This window comes from Dendrobates tinctorius, unplaced genomic scaffold (assembly GCF_039654945.1).
Source record: "Dendrobates tinctorius isolate UK_male_01 unplaced genomic scaffold, ASM3965494v1 ptg000102l, whole genome shotgun sequence".
In the NCBI taxonomy this organism is placed as follows: domain Eukaryota; kingdom Metazoa; phylum Chordata; class Amphibia; order Anura; family Dendrobatidae; genus Dendrobates; species Dendrobates tinctorius.
In genome coordinates this window covers 6036456-6053164 of record NW_027361770.1, presented here as the reverse complement: position 1 = coordinate 6053164, position 16709 = coordinate 6036456, and the positions used below count along the sequence as shown (strand labels likewise).

The following is a 16709-nucleotide window of genomic DNA, read 5'->3' as shown; positions in this document are numbered from 1 at the left end:
AGCAGCGCTGCTCCCCTGTAACCATGGAAAGACGTGTCACCAGATCACTGAGCAGCGCTGCTCCCCTGTAACCATGGAATGATGTGTCACCAGATCACTGAGCAGCGCTGCTCCCCTGTAACCATGGAAGGACGCGTCACCAGATCACTGAGCAGCGCTGCTCCCCTGTAACCATGGAAGGATGTGTCACCAGATCACTGAGCAGCGCTGCTCCCCTGTAACCATGGAAGGACGTGACATCAGATCACTGAGCAGCGCTGCTCCCATGTAACCACGGGAAGGACGCATCACCAGATCACTGAGCAGCGCTGCTCCCCTGTAACCATGGAAAGACGTGTCACCAGATCACTGAGCAGCGCTGCTCCCCTGTAACCATGGAAGGATGTGTCACCAGATCACTGAGCAGCGCTGCTCCCCTGTAACCATGGAAGGACGCGTCACCAGATCACTGAGCAGCGCTGCTCCCCTGTAACCATGGAAGGACGCGTCACCAGATCACAAACAGGCCTGCTCCCCTGTAACCATGGAAAGACGTGTCACCAGATCACTGAGCAGCGCTGCTCCCCTGTAACCATGGAAGGATGTGTCACCAGATCACTGAGCAGCGCTGCTCCCCTGTAACCATGGAAGGACGCGTCACCAGATCACTGAGCAGCGCTGCTCCCCTGTAACCATGGAAGGACGCGTCACCAGATCACAAACAGGCCTGCTCCCCTGTAACCATGGAAGGACGCGTCACCAGATCACTGAGCAGCGCTGCTCCCCTGTAACCATGGAAGGACGCGTCACCAGATCACAAACAGGCCTGCTCGGGATACTCACACTGAGACTGGTCTGGGGGGGAGCTCAGATCTCCGGCGTCGTACGATCTCCACTCGGACCGGTGCTTCTTGTGTTTCTTTCCCATAGTTCAGCAATACAGGACAGGTAGGACGATAATACCATGCACACCGAGTGTGGGGGAAGAAAGCACAAACACAACGCTTTCCAATCCCTACAACCGCCGATTAATGATGGGAAGGACGCCGACAAAATGGCGGCAAAGGAAGACTGACTTCATCTACAAACGTCTGACGTAAGGCGTGCGCTCACTTCCGGTCCCAGACAAAGGTAAGCGCGGGCATCTAGTGAAGAGATGTGCGCTGTGGGCACCCTGTCCGCGGCTCTCTCAGTACGGACGGATGCGTGCATGATAAGTGAGAGGACGCAGACGCCATCGGGCATGTATGTCCTGTGTGGTCGCGGCCATGGGGAGCGCGTTTATATCGCACGCACTGTCCTTCAGCCTCGGCGGGAATCGTGGGGCTGGGTTATCAGTCTGCCCCCCACACGTTATCTCCTGCAGAGGAGACCACCACTGTGCAAGTACTGGACGTGGCCACTAACTGTGGAGCCAGGGTGGTCTGTCCTCCACTCTATCTCCTGCAGAGCAGACCACCACTGGACTGGACGTGGCCACTAACTGTGGAGCCGTGGTGGTCTGTCCTCCACTCTATCTCCTGCAGAGCAGACCACCACTGTACTGGACGTGGCCACTAACTGTGGAGCCAGGGTGGTCTGTCCTCCATTCTATCTCCTGCAGAGCAGACCACCACTGTACTGGACGTGGCCACTAACTGTGGAGCCAGGGTGGTCTGTCCCCCACTCTATCTCCTGCAGAGGAGACCACCACTGTACTGGACGTGGCTACTAACTGTGGAGCCAGGGTGGTCTGTCCCCCACCCTATCTCCTGCAGAGGAGACCACCACTGTACTGGACGTGGCCACTAACTGTGGAGCCGTGGTGGTCTGTCCTCCACTCTATCTCCTGCAGAGCAGACCACCACTGTACTGGACGTGGCCACTAACTGTGGAGCCAGGGTGGTCTGTCCTCCATTCTATCTCCTGCAGAGCAGACCACCACTGTACTGGACGTGGCCACTAACTGTGGAGCCAGGGTGGTCTGTCCCCCACTCTATCTCCTGCAGAGGAGACCACCACTGTACTGGACGTGGCTACTAACTGTGGAGCCAGGGTGGTCTGTCCCCCACCCTATCTCCTGCAGAGGAGACCACCACTGTACTGGACGTGGCCACTAACTGTGGAGCCAGGGTGGTCTGTCCTCCACTCTATCTCCTGCAGAGCAGACCACCACTGGACTGGACGTGGCCACTAACTGTGGAGCCAGGGTGGTCTGTCCCCCACTCTATCTCCTGCAGAGGAGTCCACCACTGTACTGGACGTGGCCACTAACTGTGGAGCCGTGGTGGTCTGTCCCCCACCCTATCTCCTGCAGAGGAGACCACCACTGTACTGGACGTGGCCACTAACTGTGGAGCCAGGGTGGTCTGTCCTCCACTCTATCTCCTGCAGAGCAGACCACCACTGGACTGGACGTGGCCACTAACTGTGGAGCCAGGGTGGTCTGTCCCCCACTCTATCTCCTGCAGAGGAGTCCACCACTGTACTGGACGTGGCCACTAACTGTGGAGCCGTGGTGGTCTGTCCCCCACCCTATCTCCTGCAGAGGAGACCACCACTGTACTGGACGTGGCCACTAACTGTGGAGCCGTGGTGGTCTGTCCCCCACTCTATATCTCCTGCAGAGGAGACCATCACTGTGCTGTACTGGCAGTGGCTGCTAAGGCCGGAGTCACACTGCGTTATTGCCCCATACATTTTAATAAGCCAGCTATATTGCTCCATACAGCATAATGAGACCCATATTTTGCCCCATACAGTATAATAAGCCAGATGTATTGCTGCATACAGTTTAATGAGATCCATATTTTGCTCCAACAGTATAATAAGCCCTATATAATGTTCCATACAGTATATGATGGGCCCCATATAATGCTCCATATATAATGGGCCCCATATGATGCTCCAGTATTTGATTGGCCCCACATATAATGCCGCATATATAATGGGCCCCATATATAATGCTCCAGTATATGATGAGCCCCATATGATGGTCTCTATATACAGGTGCTTCTCACAAAATTAGAATATCGTCAAAAAGTTAATTTATTTCAGTTCTTCAATACAAAAACTGATTATATATATACACTCACTGGCCACTTTATTAGGTACACCTGTCCAACTGTGTGTTAAGACTTAATTTCTAATCAGCCAATCACATGGTGGCAACTCAGTGCATTTAGGCATGTAGACATGGTCAAGACAATCTCCTGCAGTTCAAACCGAGCATCCGTATGGGGAAGAAAGGTGATTTGAGTGCCTTTGAACGTGGCATGATTGTTGGTGCCAGAAGGGCTGGTCTGAGTATTTCAGAAACTGCTGATCTACTGGGATTTTCACGCACAACCATCTCTAGGGTTTACAGAGAATGGTCTGAAAAAGAAAAAAAATCCAGTGAGCGGCAGTTCTGTGGCCGGAAATGCCTTGTTGATGCCAGAGGTCAGAGGAGAATGGGCAGACTGGTTCGAGCTGATAGAAAGGCAACAGTGACTCAAATTGCCACCCGTTACAACCAAGGTAGGCAGAAGAGCATCTCTGAACGCACAGTGCGTCGAACTTTGAGGCAGATGGGCTACAGCAGCAGAAGACCACACCGGGTACCACTCCTCTCAGCTAAGAACAGGAAACTGAGGCTACAATTTGCACAAGCTCATCGAAATTGGACAGTAGAAGATTGGAAAAACGTTGCCTGGTCTGATGAGTCTCGATTTCTGCTGCGACATTCGGATGGTAGGGTCAGAATTTGGCGTAAACAACATGAAAGCATGGATCCATCCTGCCTTGTATCAACGGTTCAGGCTGGTGGTGGTGGTGTCATGGTGTGGGGAATTTTTTCTTGGCACTCTTTGGGCCCCTTGGTACCAATTGAGCATCGTTGCAACGCCACAGCCTACCTGAGTATTGTTGCTGACCATGTCCATCCCTTTATGACCACAATGTACCCAACATCTGATGGCTACTTTCAGCAGGATAATGCGCCATGTCATAAAGCTCGAATCATCTCAGATTGGTTTCTTGAACATGACAATGAGTTCACTGTACTCAAATGGCCTCCTCAGTCACCAGATCTCAATCCAATAGAGCATCTTTGGGATGTGGTGGAACGGGAGATTCGCATCAGGGATGTGCAGCCGACAAATCTGCGCCAACTGTGTGATGCCATCATGTCAATATGGTCCAAAATCTCTGAGGAATGCTTCCAGCACCTTGTTGAATCTCTGCCACGAAGAATTGAGGCAGTTCTGAAGGCAAAAGGGGGTCCAACCCCTTACTAGCATGGTGTACCTAATAAAGTGGCCAGTGAGTGTGTATATATATATATATATATAGTCATTACAAACAGAGTGGCTATTTCTGTTAATGTTGATGAGTATGGCTTACAGCCAATGAAAACCCAAATGTCATTTCTCCCTCACCCATGACAGCACCACGGAGAGAGGGGATCCGCCCATCAAGGACAGGAACCTACAGACAAAAGAGCGGCACCTCTCCTCCGCCCCCCAGTTGGGTTCCTGTCCTTGACGGGTGAACCACGGCAGCAGGAGCGCAGCGCTTACCGGAAGGTGAAGATCCGGGACCGCCCCGTCCGCGGTCAGACAGCGGGAAGGCCCCTGTCGCGGCGGGGTCGGTTGCCGAAGCCGCCACCGCTGCAGCTGAGGGGCTGTCCAGGGTGAGCGGGCGGGGAGGACCGGGCCGCCGCTCCGGGAGGAGTAGGGGCCGGGGGACGCCGGATAGGGGCAGCGCCGGGTACACAGGTGTACCAAGATGGCGCTACCCCGGAAGTAGAATGAGGAACTTCCGGGTCCCCGCGGGTCGGCACATGCGCAGTACGCACTCCCCGGGGGAAGAGCGGTGCAGGCCGGGAAGACAGGTGACGCCAGGGCGGCTTATTCAAATTGGGAACGCTAAAGCAGCCTCAGGGCTGGAAGCGTTCAGGCGCGATGGATAGCGACCAGCATGAGGAGCTACAGCAGCCTAAGCAGCAGCAGCAACAAAGGCAGCATCACCAGCGCCGCCAAAAGGATAAAGACGGACGGGGGAGCAGGTCCAGCAGCCACTCCACGCAGCAGTCTACTGCAAGGAGCAAGTCACCTGCCGTGGATCGCCCAGTGAGGGATTTGGATCCACTTCCAAAACTGGTACCTGCAACCGCGCATGAGGGTAAGTGGATCTTCGTGAATGTTCCCCATTGTAATAGACTTCTTTCCCTTATCAGGGAAAGAAGAAAGAAAAGACCAAGAACAGGGAATGCCCCACCTGTGGGAAACCATTACCAACGCCCTGGGAGAAAAAATTGTGTGACTCCTGTGTACAGGAGGTCCTCGGCGGTGAAACCCCGGATCATGCCGCAGACCTAAGGGCGGTAATCCGCGCAGAAATTCAGAGTGCCCTTTCATCCAGAAAACGGGAAAGGAAGGGGGACGTGGTGATAGAGTCCCAATCAGACAGCTTATCGTCAGGGGAAGTCACCTCCCATACTGTAAATACCGACTCGTCATCCTCCGATGAGGAGACGGAAGGTCATCATTGTTTCCCCCTGGACGAAGTGGATGCCTTAGTAAAGGCGGTAAGATCCACTATGGGGGTGGAAGACCCCCGGACTGATAGATCAGTCCAGGACATTATGTTCGGGGGACTGAGTCAAAAGAAACGGAAGGTATTTCCGTTAAATAAGAACGTCCAAGGCCTCATAGATAAAGAATGGGAAAAACCGGATAGGAAAAGCTCCACGGTTCCTTCCATCAAAAGGAAGTACCCATTTGAGGAGGAAGCATCCACATCATGGGATAAGGCCCCCAAACTAGACGTGGCCATAGCCAAAGCTTCAAGAAAGTTTGCACTCCCCTTTGAAGATATGGGTACCCTGAAAGACCCGTTAGATAAAAAAGCGGATACCCTACTTAAGGGCACCTGGGAATCAGCAGGGGGAAACATCAGGCCGGCGGTAGCGGCAACCTGTACCTCCAGAGCTCTTATGGTATGGATAGACCAATTGGAGAGACAGATAAGGGAAGGGGTTCCCAGAGATAAAATCCTGGAATCCATGCCAATGATAAGAGGGGCGGCAGCCTACCTGGCCGACTCTTCGGCTGATTCGATAAGATTGTCATCTAAAACAGCAGCCTTGTCGAATGCAGCTAGACGAGCTTTATGGTTAAAATGTTGGCCTGGGGATCTCCAGACAAAAATAAAATTATGCGCCATTCCCTGTGAAGGAAAATTCCTCTTCGGGGAAACCTTGGATGACATCCTCGAAAAGGCAGGCGACAAAAAGAAAGGCTTCCCAAACCTAGGACCTGTGACCGCCACAGGCTTTAAACGGTCCTTTCGGAACAAAAAGTTCTTCCAGAGGAGACCCCCGAGAGACCAAAAATGGGAAGACAGAAGAAGGGACAGGGGGTTCATCTTCGGTAACTCGTCCCGGGATAAAAAACCCGCCAAGTGACTGTGGGCCCAGGGTGGGAGGGAGACTAAGGTTTTTCCTCCCAGCCTGGGAGAAAATATCCAACAATCCCTGGCTGATAAATCTTGTAAGATCGGGATTAAGGATAAACTTTTATTCTCTCCCGCCGCAAAAATACATAATTACCCCGATAAGGTCGTCAAAAAACGAACAGGACGCCCTCGAAAAGGAGGTTCTGAGTATGTTGGACAAAAAAGTCCTACAGGAGGTTCCCCCACAGGAGAGAGGCAGGGGGTTCTACTCGCCTCTCTTCCTGGTAACCAAACCAGACGGCACCTTCCGCACCATCATAAATTTAAAAAGACTGAATTGCTATATCAAGAACGAAAAATTCAAGATGGAATCGATCAAATCGACCATCAAAATTCTCTTTCCGCAATGCTTTATGGTGGTCCTAGACCTCAGCGATGCCTACTACCATGTCCCCATTCACAAAGAATCCAGGCAATACCTCAGGCTAGCAGTCTCGATAGCAGGAGAAATAAGAGAATTCCAATACAAGGCCCTGCCATTTGGGATCTCAGTGGCTCCACGGGTCTTTACGAAATTGGTGGCAGAGATGATGGCTCACATAAGAGAACAGGATGTTCTGATAGTGCCTTATTTGGACGACTTTTTAATAGCGAGCAACTCAGGCCAGAAATGCACAGAACAGAGGGACCGAGTGATGAGCACTCTAAAAAACCTCGGGTGGCTTCTGAACCTGAAAAAGTCAAGGCTGGAACCAAAGAGAGTCCAGGAGTTCCTAGGCCTGACACTGGATTCAAACATCCAAGTGTGTTACTTGCCAGATCACAAAAGGGACAGAATTATTCATATGGTACAAAAAGCGAGGCAAAACCCCTCTATGACACTAAGACGAGCAATGTCCCTGTTAGGGTCCCTCTCTGCATGCTTGCCGGCGGTCCAGTGGGCACAAATACATATGAGGGATCTGCAATGGGATATCCTGACCAACCAGCGGACCTTAGGAGACCACTTGGAACATCATATTACGCTAGGTTCAAAAACTATTCTTTCCCTAGCCTGGTGGGAGGACAAAAACAACTTGTCCAAAGGGATCCCCTGGGAGGCCAAAATCACACATGTAATTACCACCGACGCCAGTCCTGTGGGATGGGGAGCACACATGGGCATCAGCGTGGCTCAAGGGGGATGGAGAAGTCAAGAACTAAAAGCCTCCTCGAATCAAAAAGAACTGCTAGCAGTAAATTATGCCTTGAGTCACTTTTTGCCAGCATTAAAAGGCCATCATGTCCGGATATTCTCGGACAACCGAGTAACAGTGGCCTATATAAACCACCAGGGGGGAACCAGGTCCAGAACGCTAATGGAGGCATCCTTCGAGATATTCGGGTTAGCAGAGAAAAACTTAGTGTCCCTATCGGCGCTACATATACGGGGAGTAGAGAACCAAACGGCAGACTTTCTGAGCCGTACCCAACTACATCAGGGGGAGTGGGCTCTAAATCAGTCTGTTTTTCAGAAGATTGTGGAAATGTGGGGAACCCCAGACATAGACTTATTTGCAGACCACAAAAACAAAAAAGTGGAAACATTCTGTTCTCTAAATCCCAAAGGGAATCCTCACACCCTGGACGCATTTATGCTCCCATGGACACGGGGTCTACTGTATGCCTTCCCACCGACCATTCTCCTTCCGGCGGTGATAAGGAAAGTCAGGGAAGAGGGGGCTCGGGTAATACTTATAGCCCCTTTCTGGCCAAAAAGAACATGGTTTTCATGGCTCAGAATAATGTCAGTAACCGACCCCTGGGTTCTACCAGATCTCCCCGACCTTCTATCGCAGGGCCCTGTGCTACACCCCCAAGCAGTGAACCTCCATTTAACAGCATGGAATTTGAAAGGTCACTGCTGAGGGGGAAAGGATTTTCAGAAAATCTAATTTCCACGTTACAAAAAAGTAGAAAACCAGTTACAATCAAAGCCTATGGTAGAACCTGGAGAAAATTCCTATCCAGTTCGGGGGCAAAGGTTCAGGATGGAATACAAATGGATAAAATCCTGGAATTCCTCCAAAGGGGGTTAGAACAGGGACTAGCGACTAACACACTGAGGGTACAGTTAGCGGCCCTGGGCGCCCTCTATAATCAGGAGGTGGCGAGCGACCCTTGGGTGTCACGGTTTATGAGGGCCGCAGCCAGGTCTAGACCAATAGCTACCCAGAAAGTACCATCATGGGATCTGAACTTAGTGTTGTCAGCCCTAACAGGACCCCCATTCGAGCCTATTCAGTCAGCTCCACTAAAGACCCTATCATTAAAAACGATACTGCTAGTGGCCCTAACATCGGCCCGCAGAGTAAGTGACATTCAAGCCTTATCGGCATTACCCCCATTCATTAAAATTATGGAGGATAGAATTATATTGAAACCTGACCCTGCATATTTGCCCAAGGTAGCAACACACTTATGGAATCTATGGAGATCACAGGAGGTAGTCCTTCCTTCCTTCTGCCCAAACCCTACGAATAGAGGAGAGGAGAAATTTCACACATTAGATGTGAAGAGGTGCTTAGTGCACTACCTAGAGGCCACCAAGGGATGTAGGAAGGAAGGATCTCTCTTTGTGTGTTTCCAGGGACCTCGTAAGGGGCTCGGGGCGTCCAAAAGTACCCTGGCAAGATGGATAAGAGACGCGATTGCCCTGGCATACTCATGCAGCGGGAATACCATCCCGGAGGGTCTAAAAGCCCACTCTACGAGAGCAATGGCGACCTCATGGGCAGAAAGATCAGAGGTATCAATAGAACAGATCTGTAAGGCGGCCACCTGGTCAACACCTTCTACCTTTTTCAAACACTATCGCCTAGATCTAGCCTCTGCGTCTGACCTGACCTTCGGGAGAAGGGTCCTTCAGGCGGTGGTCCCTCCCTAAGCTACCAATCTCTGAAATTCTCTCCGTGGTGCTGTCATGGGTGAGGGAGAATAGCTTAGTTACTCACCGATAACGGTGTTTCTCGGAACCCATGACAGCACCCGCTTAATTCCCCCCCTTTTTTCACGTGTGCGGTGAGCACGATTTAATGTGTGTAGAGTGTGTTCTTAGACACGAGGTTTCTCTATAAGTATACAAATTATAATGTTATGTATATACTTTTGTTATTAACTAACCGGGAGACCCTCTGATGCTCTGTAACCAACTGGGGGCGGAGGAGAGGTGCCGCTCTTTTGTCTGTAGGTTCCTGTCCTTGATGGGCGGATCCCCTCTCTCCGTGGTGCTGTCATGGGTTCCGAGAAACACCGTTATCGGTGAGTAACTAAGCTATTTCTCAGTAAATTAGAATACTGTATAACACCAGCTTGAAAAATTATTTTAAAATCTGAAATATTGGCCTACTGAAATGTGTTCAGTAAATGCACTCAAAACTTGGTCAAGGCTCCTTTTGCATCAATTACTGCCAGGGCTGTGGAGTCGGTATGAAATGGACTGACTCTGACTCCTAAAATATATAATAAATTCGGTACAATAATTCAATGCAGAATGTGCTGAATATTTTTTCATAGGAATTTGGGAAAGTTGTGAAATGTCCTATGAATGGCTGTTCTATTCCTGATCTAAGGCTACATTCACACAAGAACAGGTTCTTGCTATTGTAACGGACAATGCTTCAAACATAAGTACAATTAGACTGATGAATGAGAGTAATGAACAACAGCTAGAAGAAAATGTAGGTTTCAGTGTGTTTGAGATGGAAGGCCACAGTGCTGTTCATGCAACTGAAGAACATCAAAATTATACTTTAGAAATAGATGATCTTGTTGAAGGTGCTTCAAAACACTTTCATAGTCATCACATGCGCTGTGTTGTGCACACACTGCAGCTGGCAATATGAGATAGTCTGCAAGAGGGACATGCTGGAAATCTGATTGGAAAAGTGAGGAAATTGGTTATTGCCGCCGGAACCTCTAAAATTGATTCCATCTTGAAGAGACGTGCTGGGAAATGGGCAATTGTCAATCAAGCCACTCGGTGGGGCAGCACTTATTTAATGATTGAGCGATTGCTTGAACTAAAGCCGTTTCTTATAGATATGGCGAACCCTCAAGTAACTCTAAATGAAGGTCAATGGACACAGGTGGCTGAACTGAAGGAATTGCTTAATCACCCATTTACCGTAACTAAAAAATTACAAGCTGAGGATTTAACTCCTGGCATTTTCATAAGGGAGTGGAAGAACTTGCTATTTTGCCTGTCCAAAAGAGGAGGTGTAATCGCAGATGGCATTTCTGCTTCAATGAAACGGAGAGAGACACAGCTATTGGAAAATAAAATTTTTCTGGCAGCTGTTTATGTGGACCCAAGTCATCTTAGGCTAGTTTCACATTAGCGCTTTTGAGCGCAGCAACGGCCTGCGCACGGCCGCCGCTAAGCCCCGCCCCCTGCCGCGCCTCCGCCGGTAGCTCCGCCTACCGGCGCATGACGCTGCATGCGTCCCCTATCTTTATCACTGGGGGCGCAGGCCGTGCGCAGTATGCGTTTGGCGGCGCATGCGTCCTTTTGACGGTGCGCCGACCTGCGCCAAACGCAACCTGCTGCAGTTTGGTTGCGCTCGGAGCACCATCAAGAAGGCGCATGCGCCGCTAAACGTATACTGCGCACGGCCTGCGCCCCCAGTGATAAAGAAAGGGGACGCATGCAGCGTCATGCGCCGGTAGGCGGAGCTACTGGCGGGGCTTAGCGGTGGCCGTGCGCAGGCCGTCGCTGCGCTCAAAAGCGCTAATGTGAAACTAGCCTTATACTGCTTGATGATCAACAGCTTACTAAAGGAAAAGAAGCTCTGATTGAGGTAGCAGTTAAGATGAGTGACCTACAGGAGGACTGCCAGGTGCAAGAGGACTTGGGTCCTGACAGTGCTACTGCTGCCATATCTTCATCCTCATCAGATGAGGAGTTTGACTTTGACAAGTATTTGGATGACGTGGAGCAGGCAAAGCGTTGCCAGAAGGAAAAAGATTTCACTCCGTCTCCTATAGCAAGAAGATTGACCATATTTCAGCAAAATGTTTCACTTGCTCAAAGTAATAGAAAAATTGAACCGTTCAACAAAACTGACTGAGCATGAGGCAATTCCTTAATACCCGGAAATTGTTAGAGATGTTGCCCATGTGGTTACGGCTTTACCTTCAATCCAAGTTAGTGTAGAGAGATTGTTCTCTAGCCTTAAAATTATTAGGTCAGATTTGAAGTCATCTATGAAGGAGGATCTGATGGAGGCAATTCTATTTCTTACAACTAATTCATAGACTGCACAAATGTTATTTATGTTTTTGTTGAAAACTGTTTTTTGCCACTTACAATACACTATGTGATAAACTATGTATCATAAAAATGATTAAATGTCTGATGTTCACATTGTACTACAATACATTTTTCACTTAAATATAAGCAATATATGTTGGCGTCGAGTAGTCAGAGTCGCAGGTTTGGCTTACCGACTCCACAGCCCTGATTACCGCATTGATTCGGCATGGCATGGAGGTGATCAACCTGTGGCACTGCTGAGATGTTGTGGAAGCCCAGGTTGCTTTGATTGCAGATCTTCAGCTCATCTGCATTGTTGGGTCTGGTGTCTCTCATCTTCCTCTTGACAGTACCTCATAGATTCTCTATGGGGTTAAGGTCAGGCGAGTTTGCTGGCCAATCAAGCACAGTGATACTGGGTTTTTTTTTAAACCAGGTATTGGTACTTTTGGCAGTGTGGACAGTTGCCAAGTCCTGCTGGAGAATGAAATTTCCATCTCCAAAAAGCTTGTCGGCAGAGGGAAGCATGAAGTGCTCTAAAATTCCCTTGTAGACGGCCGTGCTGACTTTGGTCTTGATAAAACACAGTGGACCTACACCAGCAGATGACATGGCTCCTGAAACCATCACTTATTGTGGAAACTGCACACTAGACCTCAAGCAGCTTGGTTTGTGTGCCTCTCCTCTTCCTCCAGACTCTGAGACCTTGATTTCCAAATGAAATGCAAAATTTACTTTCATCTGAAAACACCTTGGACGACTGAGCAACAGTCCAGTTCTTTTTCTCCATGTCCCAGGTAAGACGCTTTTGGCGTTGTGTATTGGTCATGAGTGGCTTGACACAAGGAATGCAACACTTGTAGCCAGGGCTGTGGAGTCGGAGTCAGAGTTAGTTTTGGTTGGAGTCGGTAGAAATGTACAGACTCCAGTTTTAAAAAAAAAAAAAATGTATTAATATTTCAGAATTGAACTTTCATATGAATTTTATAAATGTTACTCAAATATATATGTTCTATCAAACTATGAACAACAGTGATAAGCAGTTCTGCTGAAGATAGAGACATTTCTTACTTCTTGTGTGTCACTGTTCTCCACTGCCCTTATCTAATCTTATACTTGGTTAACCTCATGCTGCCCCAACCCCCTACTTACAATGTATGAAACGGAAAGTGAAAATGTGTTGCAAATTCTTAGTAGTAAAGCTCCTCCTCTAGACTAGATGTTTGGTGTGCGTCTTCCATGCATCTCACAGCTGCTACTCAGAAGAGGAAGACTGTAAGAAGTATTATCCTTTTAACAAACTTTGCATCAGTTAACTGTGAGTACATGAGGAATAACAGTATTACTGACCACTATATCAATTGTACGACCTGGCAATAATTTTGTACAATTGTTTTTAGGAAAAACAATTGTCATTTGGATTGTGAATGCAGAATTAAAAACCTGAGAATGTCAAAGAAGCGTCACTTTAAATCAGCTGTATTTGAACATTTCACCATCACTCAAGATAGAAAACATTGTCAGTGTATGACAAATGATCCAGACGAAAACAAATGCTGTGAAGCCAAGATGAGTGCATATTCAGGCAAAGATAAAAATGCTCCTACCAGAGCTTCTAATCTAAAGAGACATTTACAGCGCTTTCATCCAGAAGTACTGAAAGCAGTGGATGAGAAAGACTGCATCCAAACCAATGAACCAGTGCCCAGCTCTTCCAGCCAAACAAAGGAGCAGAGAACTTTGCAGCCATCAGTTGCAAGATATTTTGTCAGTGACAAAGTTACTGTGACAATGACAGTAGATACATTTAAAAAACAGATCATAGAGCTTGTTGTAAAGGATAGTGTGCCTATTTCATTATTTTCACGACCAGCTTTTATGTGTCTGAATGGGGAAATGGCCCGCAAGCTTGGTGTTTCTCTGGAGAGAGTATTAGAAAATTAGTAATCGAAGAAGCTTTTAAACAAAAGGAAGAACTTAAAAAAACTCTCAAGGGACGCTTTCTGTTTCTTAAAATGGATGCCTGCACACGTCACAGAGTGAACTATTTTGCCATCAATGTCCGATTTGTTTGTGACGAAAATGAAATAGTTACCAAGACATTGGCAGTAAAAGACACCAAAGCTCATCACACCAGTGAGTTTCTCCAGGTCTTGGTGGAAAAGGTTCTGCAAGACTATGAACTTAAAAAAGAGCAAGTTCTTTCTGTCGTAACTGACAATGCTTCAAATATGATAAGTACTATTAAGCTATTAAATGAGAGTAATGATGGTGACCAGCAGCTAGAAGAACATTCTGGGTCCACAGACACAGAAATGTTTGAAATAGAGGAACACAGTATTGTAACTGAGGAGCAAACTGAAGTTGCTTCAGATGAACAGCAACATGATAGTTTAGATGATCTTGTTGAAACTGTGTCAATACGTTCTTTCATTCATCACATGCGCTGTGTTGTGCATACGCTACAGCTGGCTATAAGAGACAGTCTGCAGGAAGGACATGCTGCTGCACTGATTGGCAAGGTGAGAAAATTGGCTACTGTTGCCAGAACCCCTAAAGTTGACTCAATTTTGAAGAGACGTGCTAGAAAAGGGGCAATTATTGATCAAGCCACACGATGGGGCAGTACTTAATAATTCAGCGCTTGGTTGAACTGAAAACCTTTCTTGTAGACATGGCTAACCCTCAACTGACGCTAAATGAAAGTCAGTGGAATCAGGTGACTGAGCTGGAAAAATTGCTAGAGCACCCATTTACAGTGACTAAAAAATTACAAGCAGAGGACTTAACTCCAGGTATTTTCTTAAAGGAGTGGAAGAACCTGATGTTTCGCCTGTCCCAAAGAGGAGGGTTAATTGCAAGTGGCATTGCTACATCAATGAAACGGAGAGAGGAGCTACTATTACAAAATAACATTCTTTTGGCAGCTGTTTATGTAGACCCAATGCATCGGATTCTTCTAGATGATCAACAGCTAACTAAAGGAAAAGAAGCTCTGTTTGAAATAGCAGTATCAAGAACTCATCAACTGCCACATTTTGCTCAGGTATATGAATTTAAAAATATTTTAGAATGGAAATTAGGGGTCTCAACTTATTAAAGTGATCGTAGTTGGAGACATTTCTTGGGGGGATTTGGGAATCATTAAAATGAAGGATACTAATTAGGGCTTTATAATGGCCTCAGGACATGACCGCTGCAAACACAGGGGTACCGTGGAGGGATTTTGTTGCTCAGTAGGAAAGGAGTCTGTGTTTGTTTTTTTACTAAACCCATGTTCAGGGTAATACCTTTTAAAGGGAATCTGTCACCCCTTTTTTCGAATATGAGCTGCCGGCACCGCCATCAGGGGCTTATCTACAGCATTCTGTAATGCTGTAGATAAGCCCCCGATGTAACCTAAAAGAGAAGAAAAAGGAATTAGATTATACTCACCGGGGGGCGGTCTGGTCTTGGTCTGATGGGTGTTGCAGTCCGGCGCCTCACATCTTCATACGGCACTTGTATGCTTTCTTCTCTCACAGTAGAACTATAAGGAGTGAAGAGAGGGAAGTGCTGCTATATTTACCAGATATTGGAGTATTTGATCACGTTAATAGGATTTATCACCGTAATCAAAAGTCATCAACCAGTTAAAAAAAATCCCTGCGATTTCCGGATGCAGGCAGGCAGATCATCACGGGTGCACTGCGCATGCACCTGCCATTTTTTTCAGGATAAGGAGGACGAGATCCGGGGTGTTTGTGGATCCAGAATAAAGGTATCGTGGGGGGCTTAGGGACATCATTTCTCTCTATTTTATATAATCTCAGCGAAGAGAGAAATTATTTTTAAACCAGATCACACTTTTTAAGAGATTGCCGTTATGCAATGAAAAACCATCCTTGATCGTGTTCTCCAGGGTCTCGTCTACTCCCGATAGCTGAAAATCTGGAGATTCTCTAGTCGACTTCTACGACAGCAGCATTGGAGGGTGTCTCCCCGCCTAATGGGGGACAGGAAACAAAGAGGTTTAATACCCCTCCCCTTCCTACAACCACCAGTGTTTTTCCTGTCACCTATGGGACATGAAGAGGTTTCCTAATGGTGCTGCTGTGGCCGGCGATCTGGAACACCCAGGTCTACTAACTTAATACCGGGCAACTGAGGTCGGGGGCTCCGCTCTCTTCCATGTGCTGCTCCTGTCTCCATGGAGCACATTTGACTTGGGACGTTTCCCACCCCTCTGCGGGTAAAGCGAGGAGGTGATATGCAGCTTGGGTCCTCCTCTCCACATGCCAGCAGAATCCGAATGCCGCGCGTACCGGAAATGACGTTATGCCGAACTTCCGGTTCACTTCCTGGTGTGTTCCACGGTTCAACGCACGCGCTACCGGCGGGGTTTTCCTTTGTTGGGAACTCCGGAGCTGCTGGCATGTTGACCTGGGCACAGAGGAGCAGCCCATCTGAAGGGGTCCGCCAATGTTCAGGCAGACTTCTTCAGCAGAAAAGATGTCCATGCGGGGGAGTGGTGCCTCGATCAAGCAATCTTCCTATCCCTTGTTGACAAGATGGGGGATTCCGGATGTGGATCTGTTTGCCAATGGCGAGAATGCGAAGGTGAAGACTTTTTTTTTTTTTCTCCCTGAATCCCGCAGACGGGGCATTGGGAATAGACGCCTTTTCTCATTCTTGGAGGTTCAACCTGGCCTATGTCTTCTCACCGATCCCGATTCTAGCAAGGACGTTACAGAAGATACGGTCCAATCGTCACCATGATTCTAATTGCTCCTATGTGGCCAGGAGGAAGTTGGTACAGTGCTTTGATGGACATGGCCCAGGAAGGTCCGCTACTTCTATCCCAGAAAGATGACCTCCTTCACCAGGGTCCCCTGTTACATCTGGACCTTCACAGGCTGAACCTTGCAGCCTGGCTACTGAAGCCAGAATCCTATGAGCTAAAGGACTCTCAGATGAAGTGATACAAACTCTCCAGAAGAGTAGGAAGCTAGTGATCAATGCCATTTATGTCAAGGTTTGG

At 48.2% G+C, this 16709-nt stretch overlaps 2 protein-coding genes across 14 annotated transcripts in view; one reads left to right on the top strand and one right to left on the bottom strand.

The window, feature by feature from the left end:
• Positions 1–960, bottom strand: part of BRD9 (bromodomain containing 9) — a 124308-nt gene extending 123348 nt beyond the window's left edge. For all 8 annotated transcript variants that reach the window (XM_073587692.1, XM_073587693.1, XM_073587694.1 and 5 more), the window contains exon 1: positions 823–960. In XM_073587692.1, the coding sequence (XP_073443793.1) occupies positions 823–907 (85 nt within the window). In that variant the 5' untranslated portion in view covers positions 908–960. The remainder of the gene's footprint in view (positions 1–822) is intronic.
• Positions 961–978: 18 nt separating this feature from the next.
• The window catches only part of TRIP13 (thyroid hormone receptor interactor 13), a 256246-nt gene continuing 240515 nt past the window's right edge, over positions 979–16709 (top strand). For 4 of the 6 annotated variants that reach the window (XM_073587703.1, XM_073587706.1, XM_073587701.1 and 1 more), the window contains exon 1: positions 1123–1224. In XM_073587703.1, the coding sequence (XP_073443804.1) occupies positions 1136–1224 (89 nt within the window). In that variant the 5' untranslated portion in view covers positions 1123–1135. The other 2 variants (XM_073587704.1, XM_073587702.1) reach the window with 2 other exon arrangements.